The sequence below is a fragment of the Trichosporon asahii genome (assembly GCF_000293215.1).
Source record: "Trichosporon asahii var. asahii CBS 2479 unplaced genomic scaffold scaffold00020, whole genome shotgun sequence".
NCBI classification, from domain to species: Eukaryota; Fungi; Basidiomycota; class Tremellomycetes; order Trichosporonales; family Trichosporonaceae; genus Trichosporon; species Trichosporon asahii.
The window spans coordinates 429,944-448,366 of record NW_014040904.1 but is presented as its reverse complement, the minus strand read 5'-3'; the positions used below and the strand labels follow the sequence as shown (position 1 = coordinate 448,366).

The following is an 18,423-nucleotide window of genomic DNA, read 5'->3' as shown; positions in this document are numbered from 1 at the left end:
GCGACGGTGTCGACGCCGCATGCGGGGTGAAGGTGCTAGCGTTGCCTTGGGCGATGCGGTCGAGGAGCTCGGCGGAGCGCTCACTTGCGCTGGCTTGTCGTTCTGCCGCACTCGCGCTTCTCTCCATCGCCAGGACCATTCTTCGCATCAAGGCTTCCTGCGAAGAAGGAGCTGGTGACTCAGGGGGATCGTCGGCCGTGATGCCGGTTTCGGGGTGACCTTGTGGGTGCGGCCGAGACGGGGTAGGGCTTGCTGATGAGGGGGCACCACTGCCCTGCAGCGTGTCAGCAGGGGCGTGAAGGAAGTTCTCATGTGGATGACGGTCAGATTACACTCACACCTCCGGGGTAGCAAGCTGTTTTTCGTGCTCGGGGATGGTCTTCCTCGTCGCTGCGGCGTTTTGTAGGCATCGTCGCGTGCTGTGAGCGGGACTGTCTTGATGAGAGGGGGCTGATTATGCAAATGGGCAGAATGATACAAGGGTGTAAGGAGAGGATGCAAGGAGAGTAGGGGGAAAGGACTGGAAGGAACTGGAAAGGAAAACGTGCCCGGTAGCGACTGCAAGAAAGTGTTGACGAAGAAGAGATGAAGTCTCCAGCGGCAAAAGGGCGACACATGGTGCGATATCGCGCAGCGCGAGCGCACAGGTCACCAGTAGAAGGGAGGGGCGCAGCCCGCACAGCACGCATAGAGGTTAGGAGCTCTAGGAGGCCACGTATCCGTGTGTGCTGGCCGTTCTCCTGACCTTGCCTTGTTTGCATGGTCTAGGCCATCGATGACTAGCGAATTGGGTCAAACGCCACTTGCCATCCACACAGCTCCAAAGCTCGGATGGTCTGCCTGGCAGCACGGGGCCCCACTATTTTCGTCTCAGATCGCAGTGTCATCGGCACGCCTCTCTACGCACACTATTCCAGCGCGTTCTGCATTCTGCAAAAGCACTTGCCATGCTTGCAGTCGCGGGCATGGAAGTCCATGACAGCCAAAAGCTGTCAGATGCATGCAGTATCGAGATCGGAGGTTATTTGACATCTTGCGGGGAAAAGAAGCAGACGACGGCGGTGTCAACAGACGCTCCGCCTCCCAGCCTAATGTGGCGATCGCCCTGGTCCAGTGACGCCCCTCAGGCCCTTTGCCACCCTGCGCCCCGCCGTGCTGCCGCCATGCCCATATCCACACGAGGAGCACAACAGGTCGCATACTTGTACAGGAAGCTACACCCTGGAGACGGTGCAGAGGCAAGGACGAGGTGAGATCCAAGGAGAGACTACGGGCAATGAGGCTGCGTTTAGCGGCTCCGAGATAGCGAGCCAACTCAGCCTCGCGCAGACCGCAATGTCTGCGGGGCTACGATGCGATGCCCACGTCCGTACGCCTTGTGTGCGTGCTTGCGCCCCCAGATCCCGCGTACACACCCCCAAACCACTCGTACCAGTTGCGAATGTCGCTCCCCAGGCTGCCGTTGCTCGCCTGGCTGTTCGTGCGCCCATGGCCTCGCGGCTCAGCGTAGTTGGTGCCCAGCGGGAGGGGGGCAGAGATCTCGCTCGCCTTGTTGTAGTGAGGCTTCTTCCATTTGCTCTGCAGCTGGCTCAGCGGCGAGCTCGCTCCTCCCAGTGCCGCAGCCATTGGCCCCCCGCCGCCCGATTGGACGGGCTGCATGTGCTGCATGTCGTACTCTGGCGCGTTGTGACGGTGTGTCTTACTCGAAAACAGGGACTTGGCACGAGCCTTCGGCGGGCTCCTCGGTTCGCGAAACGAGGACCCGAAGGATGATGTCGAGGGCGTCTTCCATTCACTGACGCCCGAGACACCAGGCTCGAGCTGCTCGAACTTCCACCCTCGGCTCTTGCGGCGGAGGTACCACCGTCCAGGCTCTTCAGGGAGGTACTGCGCTGGTCGGTTCGATCGGTTCTCGCGACGTCGCTTGCGCACGCAGCACGTCCAGATAAGGAAGCCCAGTAGCGTCAGCACAATCAGGCCGCCGATTGTGCCCACGCTCGCAGCGATCGCAGTGGTCGTGCTGCTCTTGCTCTTGCTCGCGGCCGCAGTCGGCTTGTCCGTGTTCTTCATGGGAATGAAACCGTGCGTTGTCGCGCCGACTGTGGTCGTTGGCACAGCCAGAGTCCCATAGGCTTGCTTGGGCGCCGAGAGGGTCACAAGTCCGTTGGAAGAGACCATGCGGTCGAACCCGATCCGGCCATTGATGCTAGTGAGCTTGAGCCGGTGCAGACCTTCCCGCAGTCCAGAGGTGTGGTACAGCAGCGTCTGGTACGCCGTGTTGCCACCCATGGCGCCGTAGTGGCCCACGTCCTTGCCGTCTAGCTGCACCATGTACTCGCCAAACGGTCCGCCAGATGGTCCATACACCCAGACAGCCGAGCCGGTGAAGCTCAGCTGTGCCGCCGCCCCGGGGTGCTCTGCGACAGCCAGCGTGCCCTCCCAACTCTGGGCAAGCTGCGGCTCCTCAGCCGCCGCGAGGGTCTCGTTCGTGATTGTCTCAGGGTGGTTGTCGGTGTCGGCGCTCAGTCGGCTCCAGCCATCATTAAGCACGACGCTAGAGTTGCGCATGCTGTCGTCGAAGGTTTGATTCCATGCGTTGGGCCCTGGCTCCTGTGCCAGGCTGCCCGTCACGGACCGGAGCATGGCGTACGAGTCGCGCGTCGCGTTTCCGTCTAGCCGGGTGAATTGCAGTTCGACGTAGTGCTGGCCATTCGGCAGGTCATCAGTGCCAAGCGCACTGGCGTCATTGCCAATCTCCGTGCCGTTGATGACGAGCCTGGTGTGCCAGAATAGATTGCTCGAGGAGGAACCGCCAGGGCCGCTAGCTGCACCTGTTTGGTTCACGGAGGCGTACTCGACGTTGAAGTGCAACGAGGTGCCGGTGAAGTTGAATACGGCGGACTGATTGCCGAACGTATACATGCTCGTTCCATTCACTCCGGGCGTCCACGCGCTGCGCGACGGTTGGTACGTGATGAGGGGGGAACTGGAATTAGCAGGAGCACACGAGCAGAGCCAGTGAACAATAGCGGCTCAAATGAGTTCTGATCGACGATCGACGACCGGTTCACGACTAAATGGTCGCTCACCAGACTAGCCTCTCAGTAATGACGGTCAACGGGCCGGTGATAATTAATGACATGCCGTAGAGCCATTGTTCTAATGAAGCCACACCAGCTTACATGACAAAGCAAGGGACTCACTTTGCTGGAATGACAACCTGCATGGCAGTGATGGTTTGTACGGTTTCTCAGATCGAAAGAGAGATGGGCAGAAGGCAGCGCGCTGCGCTTTGCTGTAGCCTCGCTGTCGTCGGTGAGACGGTCGGGCTGCCGTCACTTGTGCCTCGGAGGCTCGGGCTGGTCCGGAGAATAGCTGGCTTTTGTCTCGATGCCGTGCCGTGTTCGTTCGGCTTCTGGTCGTCGTGTCGACTGACAGAGCCTCCCTCGTATTGAACGGTCAGCGACGAGTGCTCGGAGTGAAGTGGCGTTGGCGATTGAGGTGAAGAAGACAAATCTGTCGGCACAGCAGACAGTAGCTCTGAAAGCAAGTATAGCGAAGAAACGGGTGTGGGCGAAGTGTCAAGTGCAAAGAAGGAGCACTTCCTGGACATGACTTGGGGGTGCGCGGCGTGGAGCAACGAAGAGGACGACGCACTGCGTACTACTCTTGTTTCTGCGTGCGCGCAAAAGGCGAAGAGGCCCTCGGAAGCAAGGGGCCGTTGCGATAGAGTTCGTGCTTCACGCCGTGAGGCCTCTGGCCGTGTGCCGCGCCGCTACCAGGCTAGAAAGGTTCCCCGCGCGACGGCCCCGTGGTTGTTGTTGCAGTCTCTGACTCGTTTTGGCGGCATGGTCCCCTAGGGTCTGGAGGTCTGAAGGTCAGCAGGTCGGCAAGATAAGGGTCCGACGAAGCATCAGCGACTCGCGACCGTTGCGCCGTTGCAGTAAAGCGTAGGGAGGCCGGAGGAGCCGGGAAAGATTGCAGAGACCAGCGCCAAGAGAAGACGGGTGTTCGGGGTGGGCCGAAAACAGAAACGCAGAAACACGAACCCGAGCCCTTAGTCGCCCTGAGAATGTCACCCGCTGGGCACCCGCTGCAGACGGTGGCCGCTGGGCCGGGGGGTTGGCACCACAGAAGACGAGCGGTGAGGAGTAGGCCACGCCGCGAAACGGGCCCGGTTCCTGGTTCCTTACTTTGATGCGATGCGTGCGTGATTCAGTTCCTGGCAGAAACTCACCACTTCGAGTCCTTAATCCTCGATCCTCGAGCTATGTGGTCTTGAGGCCAGGAGGGAGACGACGATGGGAGGCAGAGTGGGTTGCTCGCCATCGCTTGCGGGCTCGGGAGAGCCCTGGCAGCGAGTCGTTGCGTAGGCCCCGTCATTGGCCAGTCGCTCTGCACCAACATGACACACCTCTGGTGCCCCTCGTTCGGTCACCGTTATCTTGTCTCCGTTGCGTTGTCGCGTTGAGGCAAGGGGTCGATTGCATGCAGCTGTCTGGTGCTCGCTCTGAGAGCGACGTGTTGCCAGTGAGGCTAGTGACGGGGGGCTTACCCAATTGAGTAGGAGGGAGCAGCGTGGGAGAGCGGGCGAAACGTGACACAAGAGGGAGGCCCAGCGCGAACCAAGGCACCAGGACTCAGGCTCAGGAAGTCCCATTCAGGACAAGACACGCGCCCCTTGTTTGTGAAACGTCTGACGGACGGCGGGCGATCATTCCCCCCTTCTGCTCTCTGCAAAGGGTCGGATGCACTGACGGGTGATCAATCAACCATGCCAGCCAGGCCAGCCATGCCAGCCAGCAACCAGCAGTGAAGACGACGGAAAGCACAGCGCTGTCCGCCTGGCTGCGACCCATCATCCCGCGCAAGCGCGCAAACTCGCACCGCAACTGGCCATCACCGGTCGCCAGTGTCAACGCCGGCATGCATGATATCGCCCCTCGGACTCACACCTCACACGTTCGGCCCACTCTGCTCCTCCAGCCAACCGCTGAACGTTTAACCTTATCCTGCTGCGTTGCGAAGCAATCATCTAACAAGGTTCTCACTGCATCGCCCTCGCCTCACTGACCTCATCGCGCTACCGTATTCGCTTCCTCGTCCTGTGGACTGACTCATGGTCTCATGGTCTGTTCTGGCTCCAGGCTCCACCGGCCACCAGCCCCGTGTGGGATCTGGGATCAGGCTAGCTGACTCTCGATCGTTCATGACGAACCGTCCCACGGTGGTCTGATCTCATGGCTCCTCATGGCTCGCTCGTGCTGTGGTAAGCTCGTGCTTTCCTCGTGGCTCGGAACCGATGTCTCGATCACAGCGATCGAGCGGCAACGGGGGACAGAGACGCACTTGGGACCGGGGTGCTGCTTCCACCAGTGCAACCACTTTCCGTTCTCGCTCATGCTAGCTCGATGCATCCAAGTGTGTATCGACCTGATACCGGCGTGCGATTATATATATGAAGAAATGCTGTGGTGTACTGTATACTGCTGATTGGTGCCCGCAGGCCCAGAATGAGAGATGCCGGATGGAGAGAATGAAGAGAATCACAAATACAAGAAAAGGGAGAGGGAGAGATTAGTGTCCGTGGGTCGGAACGTATTCTGGGTCGACGCTCGGCGGGTCAAGGTGCAGCAGCAGGTTGAGGACAAACTGGCTCTCACTGGCACTGTTCGCGAACACAGTCGCAAGTGACTCATTGGGCGTACGCAGAATGTTCGGCGCGAGCACGAGTGAGAGGTTTTGCGGCGTCATCTTCGTGACAGCAATGACTTCGGGGTCCAGGAATAGCTGCATGAAGCTGATGACGAACAGCAGCACACGTCGGTTGTGGTCCGGGAGTCGCTTCAGGAAGAGAATGCTGTGGTCGACCGATCGGGACGACTCCAACGCAGCCCTGTAGAGCGTTGCAGGAATGAGAGGCTCCTCCAAGTCGCGAAGCCAAAGTTTGAACAGGGATGCGACGACGTGCGGGTCATCGATGCCATCCAGCTGGTATTGCCCCCGGTCGATGCGCGTGCGCAGCTGGGTGATAACATCGTTATCGCCCGGCACACGGAAGATGCCTTCTGCGTCGGTTCCGCCAAGGGCGAGGATGCCGTCCGCGAGGAATGGGAGGATGATTGGGATTCGCAGTTCCGGGTAGGCACCTTCCTGGCGCTGCATGATCGTTTCCAGCGTCTGCCCGTAAACGGACGGGTAGAACGCTGCGTCCGAAGCATGCTCAATCTCCACAATGCTGAGCACTCGGCCGCCGCCGCCCTTGGCCACCCAGGCGTCCAATCGAGACAAGCAATCTAGAGTCAATCAACACGCCTCATCCTCAGAACTCACACTTCGACATCACGCCGATTCCAAACTCGGTCCGCTCAACGTTGCCAACGAGGAAAGAGCGCACAAACGGCTCAAAGCTCTTAGAGGGGCCGAATGCCTGGACGAAGACGCAGTACAGCTGGAAGCCAAGTACCGTCGCGTCGTTGTCCGGATTGCGCGTAAGTTGCTTGATCAGCTGGCAGTAGAGTTCGTCGCGCATCTCTGAGCGGCCGACACCGAGTTGAACCATCCAGCGAATCTCCTCGAGAATGATTGTCTTGTCATCCTTGCCAGCCCAGTCATCCCTCGTCGATCGCAGGCTCAAGACACTACTCATCGCCCCTTGGTTGGCATGGTTCGGCCGCGCAGCGTCCACCGGCCGGTCCCGTTCACCCATGACGTGCTGGATAACCTTGAATGTCGACAGGGCGTCGCTGACGCACGCTTTAGACAAGACCAACAGCGGCGCGGCGATTGGACTACGCTGCCATTCCATAATACGCTCGAGGGACAACCGCTGCCGCAACATGCCGGAACGTTTGGTCGCAAAATACCGGTCCGCAAAGTTGTCCGTACTGAAATTGTTGAGGTCGTACGCGGCACTCGTCGGTGATGAGGGCTGAATGACAATGTTGACGTTCCCGGAGGGCCCTACCGGGGGGAGCGCCGCCGGCTGGTCCATGGACGGAGACGTCGGAGGCGAAGAGAAGACGTCGCTGTGCGACGTGACGGGGCTGTTGTTCTCGACTGTGGCCCGTCGGCTTCGAACGCTTGACCCGCTCATAAGCCGTCCGCGCGGCTTGCGGCGATCCCACCAGCTAGTCCGGACCGGCTCTGCTTCCGCAAGATGGTCGCTCGCCTCCGCGGCATCGGTGCTAATTGCCTCCCCCTCCGACGGCTGATCCGGAGTCGGGGTTAAGGGCCCACTCGAGCTTGCTGTCGCGCTTTGGGCAAGCATGACCGGGTGATCTGCCGTGTCGGGAAGGGTGCGGGTAATGGATGATGGCGAGTTGGAAGGGCGACAAGCCGATGCGACGGATCCGTTCAAGCTGCGTGCAGGGGTGGGGTTTTGATGTCCGTTGACATTAACAGCGCTGCTGTTGCCGCTGACTAGGATTTCCTCCGCGTGCACGCTCGAGCTTGGGGAGGGGACTGGCTTGTCGGGAAGGGACGAAATGAGGGCGTTTTGCTGCGCGCATGTAAGCTTGGGAAACAACAGGGGTGACAATGGTATGGTGGATGGTGACGTTACAACATGGCGACGAGCCAGTGCCAACAAGCAAGCTTCAAGCAAAGAGTGGGTACACACTCGCCGAGCTACTCACCTGAATCAATCCGAGCGGGATGACAAACGCTTCACTGCCGGGCCTATTCCATTGCGTTACACCAGTAAGCGTGTCTGCGGGTCAGCCGGTGAGACACACAGGACAGAGGGGGCCGGGCCTCCGGAACATCTCCTGGAACCCTCATCTAGCCAGGAAAAGCTCCAAGAGATCGGGACGTGGATCAGAGATGTCGGGTCGGACTCACTGTAGTAGTAGCACTGGTTGTCACGCGACGCATCAGCCAGTTCCCACCATTCACCTTCAGGCGACCTTGGCACACTGCGTCGGTGGTTAGTGATGATCATGATCGATGGACTGGATGCAACGAGCAACCAGGACGACTTACACGAAGGCTCCGACGGGCGGTTCCCAGCTGCACTGACCTGCGGTTACGGTTAGGAACACTGTGGAGAAATGACGGTCTAATGAGGGACCTTGAGAGTACGACGACTACTCACCTGTGGCCGGGCACGCGAAGAAAACATGCTGGGTCTGCGCCAGAGTCAGTTTCCGACACGCGAACTCAGAGCCTATCTCCCTCTCTCAAGGCTGGAAACTCACGACAGGGTCGGCAATGGTAACCCAAAACTGCATGCTCCATGCAATCCTTGCATCCTCTTCATTCACCACCACTCGCGGCCGCGGCGATCCATTCGGCAGTGCGATGCCATCGACCCCACTGCGCTTAACCGGGAACGCCGTCTGGTCCACAATGGCTTGCATCGCGGCTAGAACCGTAGGGTTGATAGGCGGCTTGGGAGCAGGGCGATGATCGTGGAGGATTCGAGCGGCACGACGCCTGAAAAGGCTGCGCGAAGGCTTCAAGAGACGGTCGACTGATGGTCTGTGCAGGCGCGAGCGCGATGGATGGCGCAAGCTCGTGCGGCTTCTGCTCGCAGCGATAGCCTTCGTGGGCGAGGAGGTCGGTCCCCTGGCTCGCCGGTATCGACGACGAGGGGGAGTTCGCGGGGAGCGATGGGCAGCGGTCGGCTTCTTTGCGGCCTGGGCAAGCGAAAGGTTTGGATTGTAGTGGATTCGGGGAGGGTACGTGGGCGATCGCGAGTTGGCGAAAGAGGGGATCTGAGGGAAAGTTGCCGTGGGCGATCGTGCGTGATGGACGAAGCGGCGTCGCTTGTGTCCGCCTGCAGACAGCGGGGGCTTGTAGGAAGCGTTCAAGGGTTTACCCCTGGTTTTGCCTACGCGTTCAGTGGACTTCTTGCTACGAAGGGCCGCTGGTGTTGCAAAGGCTCCGATGGCAGGTGATGGGACGCAAAAGAGATAGGCCGCAGTCGTCGACGGAGAGATGGTCTGCGCTGGGCTAGCCGGCGAAATGTGGTCAACTGTCGGTGTCCACTTGTGACTAGGAGCGTGATGATGTCGCCCGGGCTGCAGACGGTTGCGACCCTGGTCTAAGCCCGTTGCAGCAATCGGTTGTTCGATTTCAGAGTCTGAATCAGAGTCGAGCCAGTACTCCTCGCGATCAAAGGTGGCCGGGTCGAGAAACGAGTGTCGATGGACAGGGGGGAGCTTGGGCGGGGCCGTCAGAGAGATGAAGGGATGTGGAGGCGACGCAGGCGGTGGTGCGGGGTTTGACCAAGCGCGTGGGATTAGGACCGAGAAGACGCTTGACCGCGGCTTGCGTGGGGGGCTTGAACGAGCGTTGAGAGGGCGGGAAGGCGGGGAGCGCGAGTAATTGTTGACAAGAAGATTCGTGGAGAGAGGGGCGACGGCCTCGCGCTGCTGCTTCTCGCTAGGGTAGCCGTAATGGCGGCCGTCGTCGTCGGCGTCGACAAGATTGCTGTTGTTGTTGTGATGAATAGACTTGTGCAACGGCGACATGGTCGTCGACTAGCACGGCGAAAACGGAGGTGGGATCAGGCCAGCCGGCCGGCTGGGTTTACTGGGCAGGCAGGCTGCAGGAGATGGCGCGGGAGATTGGTCCCTGGGCTATGCCGAGATTCCTTACGCCGAGAATGCGCTCTGGCCCTAGTGTCCGCTGAATACTCTAGGATGCTGAGAGTTTTACGCCCATCAGCCTGACCCATATGAAAGGATGTCCGCAAGATACAGTTGAGGGGCTGAAACTGAGAGAGTGTGGTCGAATGAGTGGAGAGGGTCGAGACGAGCACTGCTCTGACGGTACGATGCGAAAAAAGATGCAAGAGGAGGTCCAGGCGGTTGGCGGATGGTAGGGAAGGGTCGCGGAGTAAGGTGGCTTTATTGATAACCGAGAGGACGTTAATGAAGGAGGGGTCGGAGGGTCGGTTCCGTCGTCGTTTCTTTGTCGTACTGTTGTGTTTGTGCGTCCAGAGTGGAAGAAAGAAGTGAAGGAAAGAGTCGCGCAATGCGGTGGGAAGGGCTGTGGTTGAGAGGGGCTGGCCGCAAACGAGCAATGGAGCGGAAGATACAATAACGGGCAGGCCTGAACTGGGGAGGGGCGTGGACGTGTCGGTGTGTCCGGTGTGCAGGTGTGTGGGTTGGCTGGAACGAAGAACGGCGCTCTCAAGGCGACGTACTACCGCCCGAGATACTGGCATTACGCGCCTCAGTGTTCCAGCGATGCGGCTCGCTATCGCTGCAAGCGGCAAGCCTGTGGGCAGGGCATGCCTCAGCTAATGCAGAACGCTACTGGTGAGTAAGGGACTGGGTTGTTCGTTCCGCGCGCGTCTTGAGACAGCAGCCCCCGCTCGCTGAAGGCGACTGTGCTGGTATGCTGGCATCAACGCCCGTGCCACGGGCTGCACCAGGGTTCTCTTGTAACAACGGGTCTCGACGGACGCGCAGAGCCGACCAAGCGTCCAATTCAGCACCGTCTCACGAGCGTATCACCCAGGTTGCCCTCGTACCAGCCAGCACAGACCTCCGCGTACCTCCGCCCGTCCCTGCTGCCTGCTGGCCCATGGCCCTCCTTCCTGCCGTGATGCCCTGGCTTCAGGGCGGGAGAAACGACATTAACGTTGATAGAGCTTGCCGCCATCGCGGTTGATGCGACGCTCGCAGGATTACAAGAGAGCGCTGATGACAGCCCATTGCTGCATACTCCCGCGTCGCACTCCACTCTCACACAGAGCCGTACATCTGGGACCTCTTCTCCGATCCCCACATTCCTACCTCGTTTGGTCCAGCTTGTGGCAGCAACACCAGAGACTTGAAGAAAGTGACAGTCGTGCCTCGCTGTTCCTGCATTGATGGGAGGGAGGTAAGCCCCCGGGCGATGGACACCATCTCCGCTTTGTGTACACAGGGATGAGTACGCAGACGCGTGCATGCATCGGCGCATCGGCAGCGATAAGGTTTGCATTTCGGCCCAGGTACTTCAGAGTGTAGGCTGCTTCGGACTCAGCCCGGAGCTAAATCCCTAATGTGACTATGCACCAGTATCCTGCGAAGAGGCATCGAGACAGCGCAGCGCGCAGGTGCACAAGTGCCAGGTCCTCAGTGCAAGGCGTGCTCAGACGTACCGGAGATGGCCGGCTGTCCACCCTCGCCCCCATCCGCATGGCCGCACGCCTACCGAACCTCCACCCTCGCGCCATGCGCACCACGTCACTTCCGTAAACACGCATCTGGTCCATCGGCTGCCTATGCAAGCAACGCCCCCTTTTCTCTTTCTCCTCACTCTGCGCCGCTTGCCAAAGCCCAGCTCACTGACGTCTGCACTTACTGCCAGATTCTCAGCTCCCTGCTTGTCAACCGGCGCCCGCCCGACACGAGCCCCAGAGACGCACCGCACGCAACAGTCTGGTCCCCGTTGCCGCTTACACCGGTAGCTTCTAACCCTAAGGTGAGCTTTGCCGCTACACCCTTCAGCTGACAACAGTCCTTCAAACCCACCCCGGTATCCGGTCATGAGCGTGATCCGTGCCGCTGGTGCTCATCTCATTGTGCGACCAGGAAGGTGCTCCGGCGCCAGGACCGCGCTGCCAGACGTGCAACGCTGAGGGAGCTCGAGGCGGAATGTCGGGAGGCTTGTAGCCTGGGAATCTGCGTTAGGGGCGGAGCAGTCTGCTCGGTGCCACGGCGGCAGCCTCTGGCCGGGCGCGAAGCCCAGCGCAGGTCTCGCACGAAAGGTGAGTGAGCCTTAAACCCATGCATACGATCTCATGACCCCTCTCCATCCCCAGCTCGACTCATGCGTTGGACTGACAAAACAGGCATTACTCATACATCTTTCCCAGAGGTTCTACCGGTTGCCGGGCGAGGAACGGTCCCTGGCCCCTCGATGCCTGGCCGCGCGACGGGCGCGCTCGGCGCATCGTTTCTCGGAGAGGACAATGTGTCCTAGAGCTTCGCGCTCGCGGCTCCGTGACGTGCGTTCTGTGCGCCGCTGTCTGTTAGCGAGTGCCGTGTTTGGATCTCCAGCGGGTAAGTCGTGTGAGCCGGCCGGGGGAGGGAAACCAGAGATCCCAGTGCGAGCTAGCGGCAAGCGCAAATGCAGTGAGCTCGCCTCATGGCTTATCCCATCCCGGAGAGGAGGGAGTCGATCAGCGCGGGAGTGCAGAGCGTGGATGTAGGCTAGACTGTAGGAACCCGATGCATACATACTTACTCGACGCCGAGGGTGCGCAGCCTGGAGCGCGCGATGCGCCAAACGTCGTTCACGTCGCGGTCACACTCCTCCTCCCACTCCGGGGAGCCTTTCTTGCGGACGAGCTTGGGGTCGATCGTCGTGGAGCCGCAGTCGAACGAGTCGGGGAGTGGCTTCGGGCTCTCGGGGAGGCCGATTTTGCGCTCCATCTCGTTGACGATCTCAGAGCGCGGGCGTCCGTTCACAAACGTGATGAAGGTCAGGTCCGGGAAGGCCTGGGAGTAAAGCGAGTTGAGCTGCTTGAGGCTGGACGTTAGCTTGAGCCCTGACTCCTAGCTGGCGAGGCCGCTGCTTCACACCATCACATACACACTGGCAATGGCGATGTGCTGGAGGCTACGCTTACACGGGTCAACGAGGAGACTAGCACTCCACGCACAGCCAGAGCAAGAGAAAGGCACTCACCGGTCAAGAACGACCTTGGTCGTCTCAGTTCCCTGCTCCTTACCGGAGAGGCCGGTGGCAGGGGCACCGATCAAGGGGTGGCCAGTGACGAAGTCGGATTTCTGCTCCCACGTCCACTCCTTGCTGGCCTCGGCGCAGTCGTGGATGACACCAGCGTACGAGAGTGGCGTGCCGTCTGCCTTGTACTTCTTTACGAGCTGCGGGACAAGAATCTCCTTCAGCGCCGTGCTCGGCTCGAACAGCGTTGAAAGGCACTGCGTCAGCTTGGCGGGGTCGGTGAGCGAGTCGAGAGGCGGGAGCTGGGCGGACATGCTTGTTGGAAGTTTTCTAGTCTTGAAGAGTGAGAGAAGATGTGAAAGAGCACTGAAGACACGAGGGAACAGGTGGTTGTGGTAGTGGGCGGATGTGAGACGCTTCGGAGACAAGGTTGCATATCGAGAGCGACCGCAATATGATATGGGTGCTCCGCATCGGCGTCGTGCGCTCCGGTTAGCGGACCGGAAAACTCACCCAATGGTGGACGGCAATCTTATCACAATTTCCGAGCCACGTGCATGTCCGGCTCTGTGGTCTGTGCGGGAGGGTCAAATAAGTCTGTCACCGCCCTGCGCCCTGGCTCACCGCCATCCTCCTTCTGTCAGCCTCCACCGGGGAAGGACACCTCCAACGTCATCTCGAACCAGGGTGAAGACCGTATACAACAGCAACATCTTATCGACAATGCTGATCAAGACCTCGTACCGCGATGTGGAAACCAAGGCCGACGGTCGCCCCGGCAAGATGCGCATCTTCGTCATCGAGCCTAATGTGCCCGAGTACCCCGAAGCTAAGTTTCCCGGATGTGAGTGTGCCTTCCTCACATAGCCTTTCTCTACATCGTTTCACGGCTGGCCGTCTTCGACGTGACCTACCGCTTGTTGATCATCAGCTATCTCGGATGCAGTTTGGGCATCGCGGAAAGTGAGCTGACCCCAGGCGTCGTCTTCTCCGAGATCTATCAGGTAACCGGCCCCGTCGAGCGCTTCGCGTCCAATATCGCCTCGGAGGGCTATGTCGTTGCGCTGCCTTCCTCTTTCCACGAGTTCGAGGGTCCAGAGCCGATTCCCTACGACACTGAAGGTACGGATCGGGGGAACAGGTACAAGGTGAGCTATATTTCGCGGAGTGAAGCTGACTGTCAGATCGAGAAGACCGTTGAGGCGTATGACGAGGTAAGCTCGGGACCCCTTTCATGCTGACTCCAGGACGCCACGCTTTCTGTCGACCTGCTCTGCGAGTGGAAGAGCTGCAACGGCCGTATCGCCTCCACGGGCATGTGTCTCGGTGGACATCTCGTAAGATAGCCTTACCGCAAGTGCTGACAGCAGGCGCTTCGCGTGCGTATAGCTACGACGCGCCGTACAGAGCTAACAGCAGTGTGCATTCGACCCTCGCGTTCTCTCTACCTTCTGCTACTTTGCGACCGACGTGCACTCGGCTACTCTTGGCAAGGGCAAGAAGGATGATACGCTCGTGCGCGTCAAGAAGGGGGATCTGACGGGGAAAGGCGAAGTCACACTCGTCTTTGGCAAGCAGGTGCGTTTTCCTTCATCTGCACCCAACCCGGACAACTATGGACTTGTGGTCTCAGCTAACAACAGGACACACATGTGGACCGCGCAGGCCGCACGCTAATCCGGGACACGCTCGACGACGCCGGCGTCACCCTTTCTGTGAGCTGCAGCTTTTTGCCCGGGCTAACTCCAGTTTATCGAGGTGCAGGCGCAGCACGCATTCATCCGCGACGAATCGAGCAAGGGCCGATGGGACGCCGCGCTCTCGCGATCATTGTTTGCCATGATGATGGAGAGCTTCACGCGATGTGTGGCCCGCGACCTTGGGAAACGCGTCCCTACTGGGGGCAAGGTGGAGCACGTCTGCTAGCAGTGTACAAGTCTATGCATACAGTCCGCCTCTAGTCCTTCACCTTGACATATGTGTTCTTCTCGAGCTCCTCCTGTAACGCAGCCTTGATCTCCTCTACAGCCTCTGTTCGCACAAGCAGGTGCGTCTCGTCAACTAGATGTCAGCTTGCAGTCGTCAATCGAGATCAAAAGGGAAGGGGTCCATGGCAATATCGGGGAGGGTCGAGAAGCAGGCCATGGCAGAAACTCACTGTCGGCGCTGATGAACTTATAGTTGCCCGTTCGCTGCGAGTCGAGATGCAAGAGGATCTGCTTCGCAGCCGAGTCACTGAATGGTCAGCCTTGACTAAACGCGCCCTCAGCTCACCAGGTGATAAGAGACCCGCTCTGGGCCTTGACTGTGTATGGGTCGTCCATGGGCGATGGATGCGGAGGCACTGTCGTCAGCGACGGTGGCGACATGAGGTGTGCAGGGTGAGACCTCCGTTGCCGATGTCACCGTGGGAATCCACCCTCCACCCGGCAGTCGTCGCGTCAGCCGCCGGCAAGACCACGGGTACGCGGCGTGCACGGCCCGGTCTGTCCAGTGGTCAGGCATTCTGAAAGTTCGCGTTGTCACCGCTGGCCTTCCTTTTCGTTCGTGCTTCCACGTCCTGAGCTTTACACAACAGCTCAGACACCAAGAACGACCATCGACTGAACACAGCATGAGCCCGCCTGGAGACGTGAAGCGCAACGTCGTTGCCACCACCGCGACTGACGAGATTGCGATCAAAGGAACGGCGGGACCGGACGTCTCTGTTTTCGAGGTCTACCAACCTTCCGCCGACAGCATTGCGATCTCGGGACGGCACTTCATCGACCCGCTTGGGCGCGTGCTGGGACTTCGTGGTGCTAACGTGGGCAGCGCGAGCAAGGTGTGAGTGGCCAATGTACCGTCAGCCGCAGCGGGTAGCTGTAAAGTCCCCAACCGTGAGCTAACAATACAGGCCCTCCGAGAAGGTACCAGTCGACCGTATGGCTGAGAACTCCTATGTCAACCGACCGTTTCCGCTTGAGGAGGCTCCCGAACACTGGGCTCGCCTGAAGAGCTGGGGTCTGACTTTTAGTGAGTCTCTTGCTGACGGCGCCGTTAACGAGCACTCGGAGCTGACAACAGTTCGCATCAATGTGACTTGGGACGCCGTGGAGCACGCAGGTCCTGGGCAATACGACACAGAATACCTTGCGTATCTGCGGACGCTTCTCGAGAGTCTTCGAGGCACTGGTCTCGTTGCCTACGTTGTGAGTCACGTACCCGGTTTTGCTCGGCAGGTATAGATTGCTGACTTCAAGTCTCTTCATCAGGACGTCTGGAGCCGCGCTTCTGGCGGCAGCGGTGCACCGGCATGGACTCTGACGGAGTGCGGCTTCGATCTGTCCGACGACGGTGCGGCCCTCGAAGCCTCAGGCGCTGCGTACCTCCACGGCATTCGCAGCTCGGTCATCGAGGGAGAGCGCGGACTTTGGCCGACCGGTTACCAGAAGCTCGCGTGCGCGACAATGAACACACTGTTTTGGGGTGGAGACACGTTCGCCCCCCGGTTCAAGATCCGAGGGCGGCCCGCGCAGGAGTTCCTCCAGAGTCATTTCCTGAATATGTGGAAGACGCTCGTCGACGCTGTCGGCGATCTCGACACGGTCATGGGCTTCGAGGTAAGGATCACTGAGCCGTGCTCGTCTGAGAGCTGCTAAACGTCGCTTCGATACCTAGCTGACAACAGATGCTAAATGAACCGCATCCTGGTTACATTTCCATTCCGACGATACGAGGATGGAACTACAACACCGACCTTCACCTGGGCCAGTACCCGACGCCGCTCGAGGGCATGGCTATGGGTGCTGGACATCCCACCGAGGTTGCGAACTATGTTCGCAGCTGGCCGCATCCAACCAAGGTTAGCCACAGGGAGCTGGGCAACAGCGACGGTATCGCCGCATGGTCGAAGGACGGACCGACAGGCGGACGCTGTCTCTGGGAATCTGAGGGAGTGTGGTCGTGGAGTGCCGAGAAGAAGCGTCCTGTAGCTTTGCAGGAGGACTACTTCACAAAGGACCGTTCCGGGCGGACTGTGAACTGGTACAACGACTACTACTTCCCGCTCCTCAAGAAATGGGAGGGTATCATCAACGGCGTCGCCCCCGGCAAAGCACGCATGATTGAGCCGCTACCCAACGAGTTCTGCCCCGTGTGGCCGGAGGAGGACCGCCCGAGGCATTTCGTCTTCGCACCTCACTGGTACGACCTTCACGCCCTGTTTAACAAGGCTTTCGGCACCATGACTGTCAATGTCCAAGGGGCCGCGAGAGGAAAATTCATCCTCAAGTGTCTCTACTTTGGCAAGCAGGTCAAGGACAACTACGCCCTCCAGATCCGCAACATCGTCACCGAGGCCAGGAAGAAGATTGGGGAAGTGCCCGTGTGCTTCACTGAGGTCGGCATTCCTATGGACATGAAGTGAGTACAGAGCAACGTTGCACGCCGCTCTCCTTTCTCTCGTGTTCACAACCCGTACGGGGTATCGAGCCAGTGTTTGGGTACGACAGCTGACACCGCAGCAAGCACGAGGCGTTCACTACTGGTGACTGGAAGTGGCAAAACCGCATGATGGACGCCTTGATCAGCGCGCTGGAGTCCTCGCTTGTTCACTTTAGTCTCTGGGCGTACAACCCTCACAACACGGACAGTCACGGTGACGACTGGAACTCAGAGAATTTCTCCTGGTATAGCGATGCCAGTCGCCATCTCGAGATTGAGGATGCGCCCGAGAGTGACCGGTCGCTGGTCGCTTCATCACCTGACACTGGCGGCAGGCTACTCGGCGTCATCGTGCGCCCGTATGCGATCGCTACTGCAGGACAGCCCCTGTCGCACGTTTACCACGCCGACAACGGTCTCTTCACCTACCGGTGGCGTGACAGCCCGAGCGCGGCGACGGCCTCAGGCGTGCCGCCGATAAACAGGGTGACGGAGATTTACCTGCCGAACCGTGTCTATGGTGCCGCAATCAAGGACGGAACCCTGAAGCACTTCATCTCCCCAGGAGGGCGCTATCGCTTCGACCCCGAGCGGCAGAGGATGTGGGTTTGGTTCGAGGATGATTCGGTCTCCGTTAAGCAAGGTCACGAGAAGACTCGCCGCATCGATATCTGGGTCAAGGAGCCCCAGGAAGACACGCCCGTCGGCATCATTGTCGGTCTGCTTGTCATCCTCGGCATGAGCTTGTTCGTCCTCGGAAGTGAGGTGTGCAGGATCAAGTACGGGAAGGCGTGGGTTGACCTCCCCGTTCTCGCATGGGAGGGAACCAAGAAGCACAGGGAACAGCTTGCGCTGAAGGCGGCCCAGACGGCGGCACAGGCGGCGCAGAAGGTCAACGAGTTGTAGATTTAGAGCGTAGATATACCTTCACTAACGACGACGAAGGATGCATGATTGATACCCATCTTAGCGTAAGCTCGAACGACCCCGCCAGGCAGCCGCGCGACGATGTGCGACGCCGTTGCGGCCCCCTCTCCGAGGGCACATCGCTTTTGCGAGACACTCTACGACTGTCTGCGCAGGTGCGACGCCTCCGTGGTAAGTCGATGCAGTGGCGATAAAACGCTGCCGTGAGGCAAACCAATATTCTGCATGGTCTGGAGGCAGGAACGCCCGAACAGCGAACGCCTGCCTCCTTCTCTAGCCACAGGCCGGCTGCGCTTCAAACGTCTCCTTCGCATCAGAGCCTTGGCGGATCATGGCCAGGACTGTGTTGTCGCCCGCGCATGACGCACGATCAAGCAATGCTTCACAGCATTTATCGGCCGGGTGCCTCTGTGCCGGGCAAAAGCATCCACCGATCGACGGCCT

General features: G+C 59.6%; 6 protein-coding genes across 6 annotated transcripts; 2 read left to right on the top strand and 4 right to left on the bottom strand.

Annotated features, from left to right (window-relative positions):
* Positions 1–1,347: 1,347 nt before the first annotated feature.
* On the bottom strand, positions 1,348–2,922 carry A1Q1_00470 (uncharacterized protein; the record flags this gene model as incomplete). The annotated part of the gene is made up of 1 exon (XM_014326119.1): positions 1,348–2,922. The coding sequence occupies one exon, from the start codon at positions 2,920–2,922 to the stop codon at positions 1,348–1,350; it is 1,575 nt and encodes a 524-aa protein (XP_014181594.1).
* A 2,655-nt stretch (positions 2,923–5,577) lies between these two features.
* On the bottom strand, positions 5,578–9,476 carry A1Q1_00469 (uncharacterized protein; the record flags this gene model as incomplete). The annotated part of the gene is made up of 8 exons (XM_014326118.1): positions 5,578–6,296; positions 6,334–7,501; positions 7,638–7,680; positions 7,737–7,782; positions 7,843–7,916; positions 7,984–8,020; positions 8,096–8,129; positions 8,199–9,476. The coding sequence occupies 8 exons, from the start codon at positions 9,474–9,476 to the stop codon at positions 5,578–5,580; spliced, it is 3,399 nt and encodes a 1,132-aa protein (XP_014181593.1).
* A 1,985-nt stretch (positions 9,477–11,461) lies between these two features.
* A1Q1_00468 (uncharacterized protein) lies at positions 11,462–12,941 on the bottom strand (the record flags this gene model as incomplete). Its single annotated transcript, XM_014326117.1, has 4 exons — positions 11,462–11,621; positions 12,187–12,471; positions 12,535–12,561; positions 12,631–12,941. The coding sequence occupies 4 exons, from the start codon at positions 12,939–12,941 to the stop codon at positions 11,462–11,464; spliced, it is 783 nt and encodes a 260-aa protein (XP_014181592.1).
* Positions 12,942–13,350: 409 nt separating this feature from the next.
* On the top strand, positions 13,351–14,553 carry A1Q1_00467 (carboxymethylenebutenolidase; the record flags this gene model as incomplete). Its single annotated transcript, XM_014326116.1, has 5 exons — positions 13,351–13,471; positions 13,606–13,841; positions 14,044–14,205; positions 14,271–14,342; positions 14,392–14,553. The coding sequence occupies 5 exons, from the start codon at positions 13,351–13,353 to the stop codon at positions 14,551–14,553; spliced, it is 753 nt and encodes a 250-aa protein (XP_014181591.1).
* Positions 14,554–14,584: 31 nt separating this feature from the next.
* Positions 14,585–14,951, bottom strand: A1Q1_00466 (uncharacterized protein; the record flags this gene model as incomplete). Its single annotated transcript, XM_014326115.1, has 3 exons — positions 14,585–14,688; positions 14,786–14,862; positions 14,917–14,951. 3 exons carry the CDS (start codon positions 14,949–14,951, stop codon positions 14,585–14,587), a joined length of 216 nt encoding a protein of 71 aa, XP_014181590.1.
* A 290-nt stretch (positions 14,952–15,241) lies between these two features.
* Positions 15,242–17,958, top strand: A1Q1_00465 (cytoplasm protein; the record flags this gene model as incomplete). The annotated part of the gene is made up of 6 exons (XM_014326114.1): positions 15,242–15,453; positions 15,524–15,642; positions 15,694–15,818; positions 15,882–16,229; positions 16,298–17,031; positions 17,133–17,958. 6 exons carry the CDS (start codon positions 15,242–15,244, stop codon positions 17,956–17,958), a joined length of 2,364 nt encoding a protein of 787 aa, XP_014181589.1.
* Between the last annotated feature and the right edge of the window lie 465 nt (positions 17,959–18,423).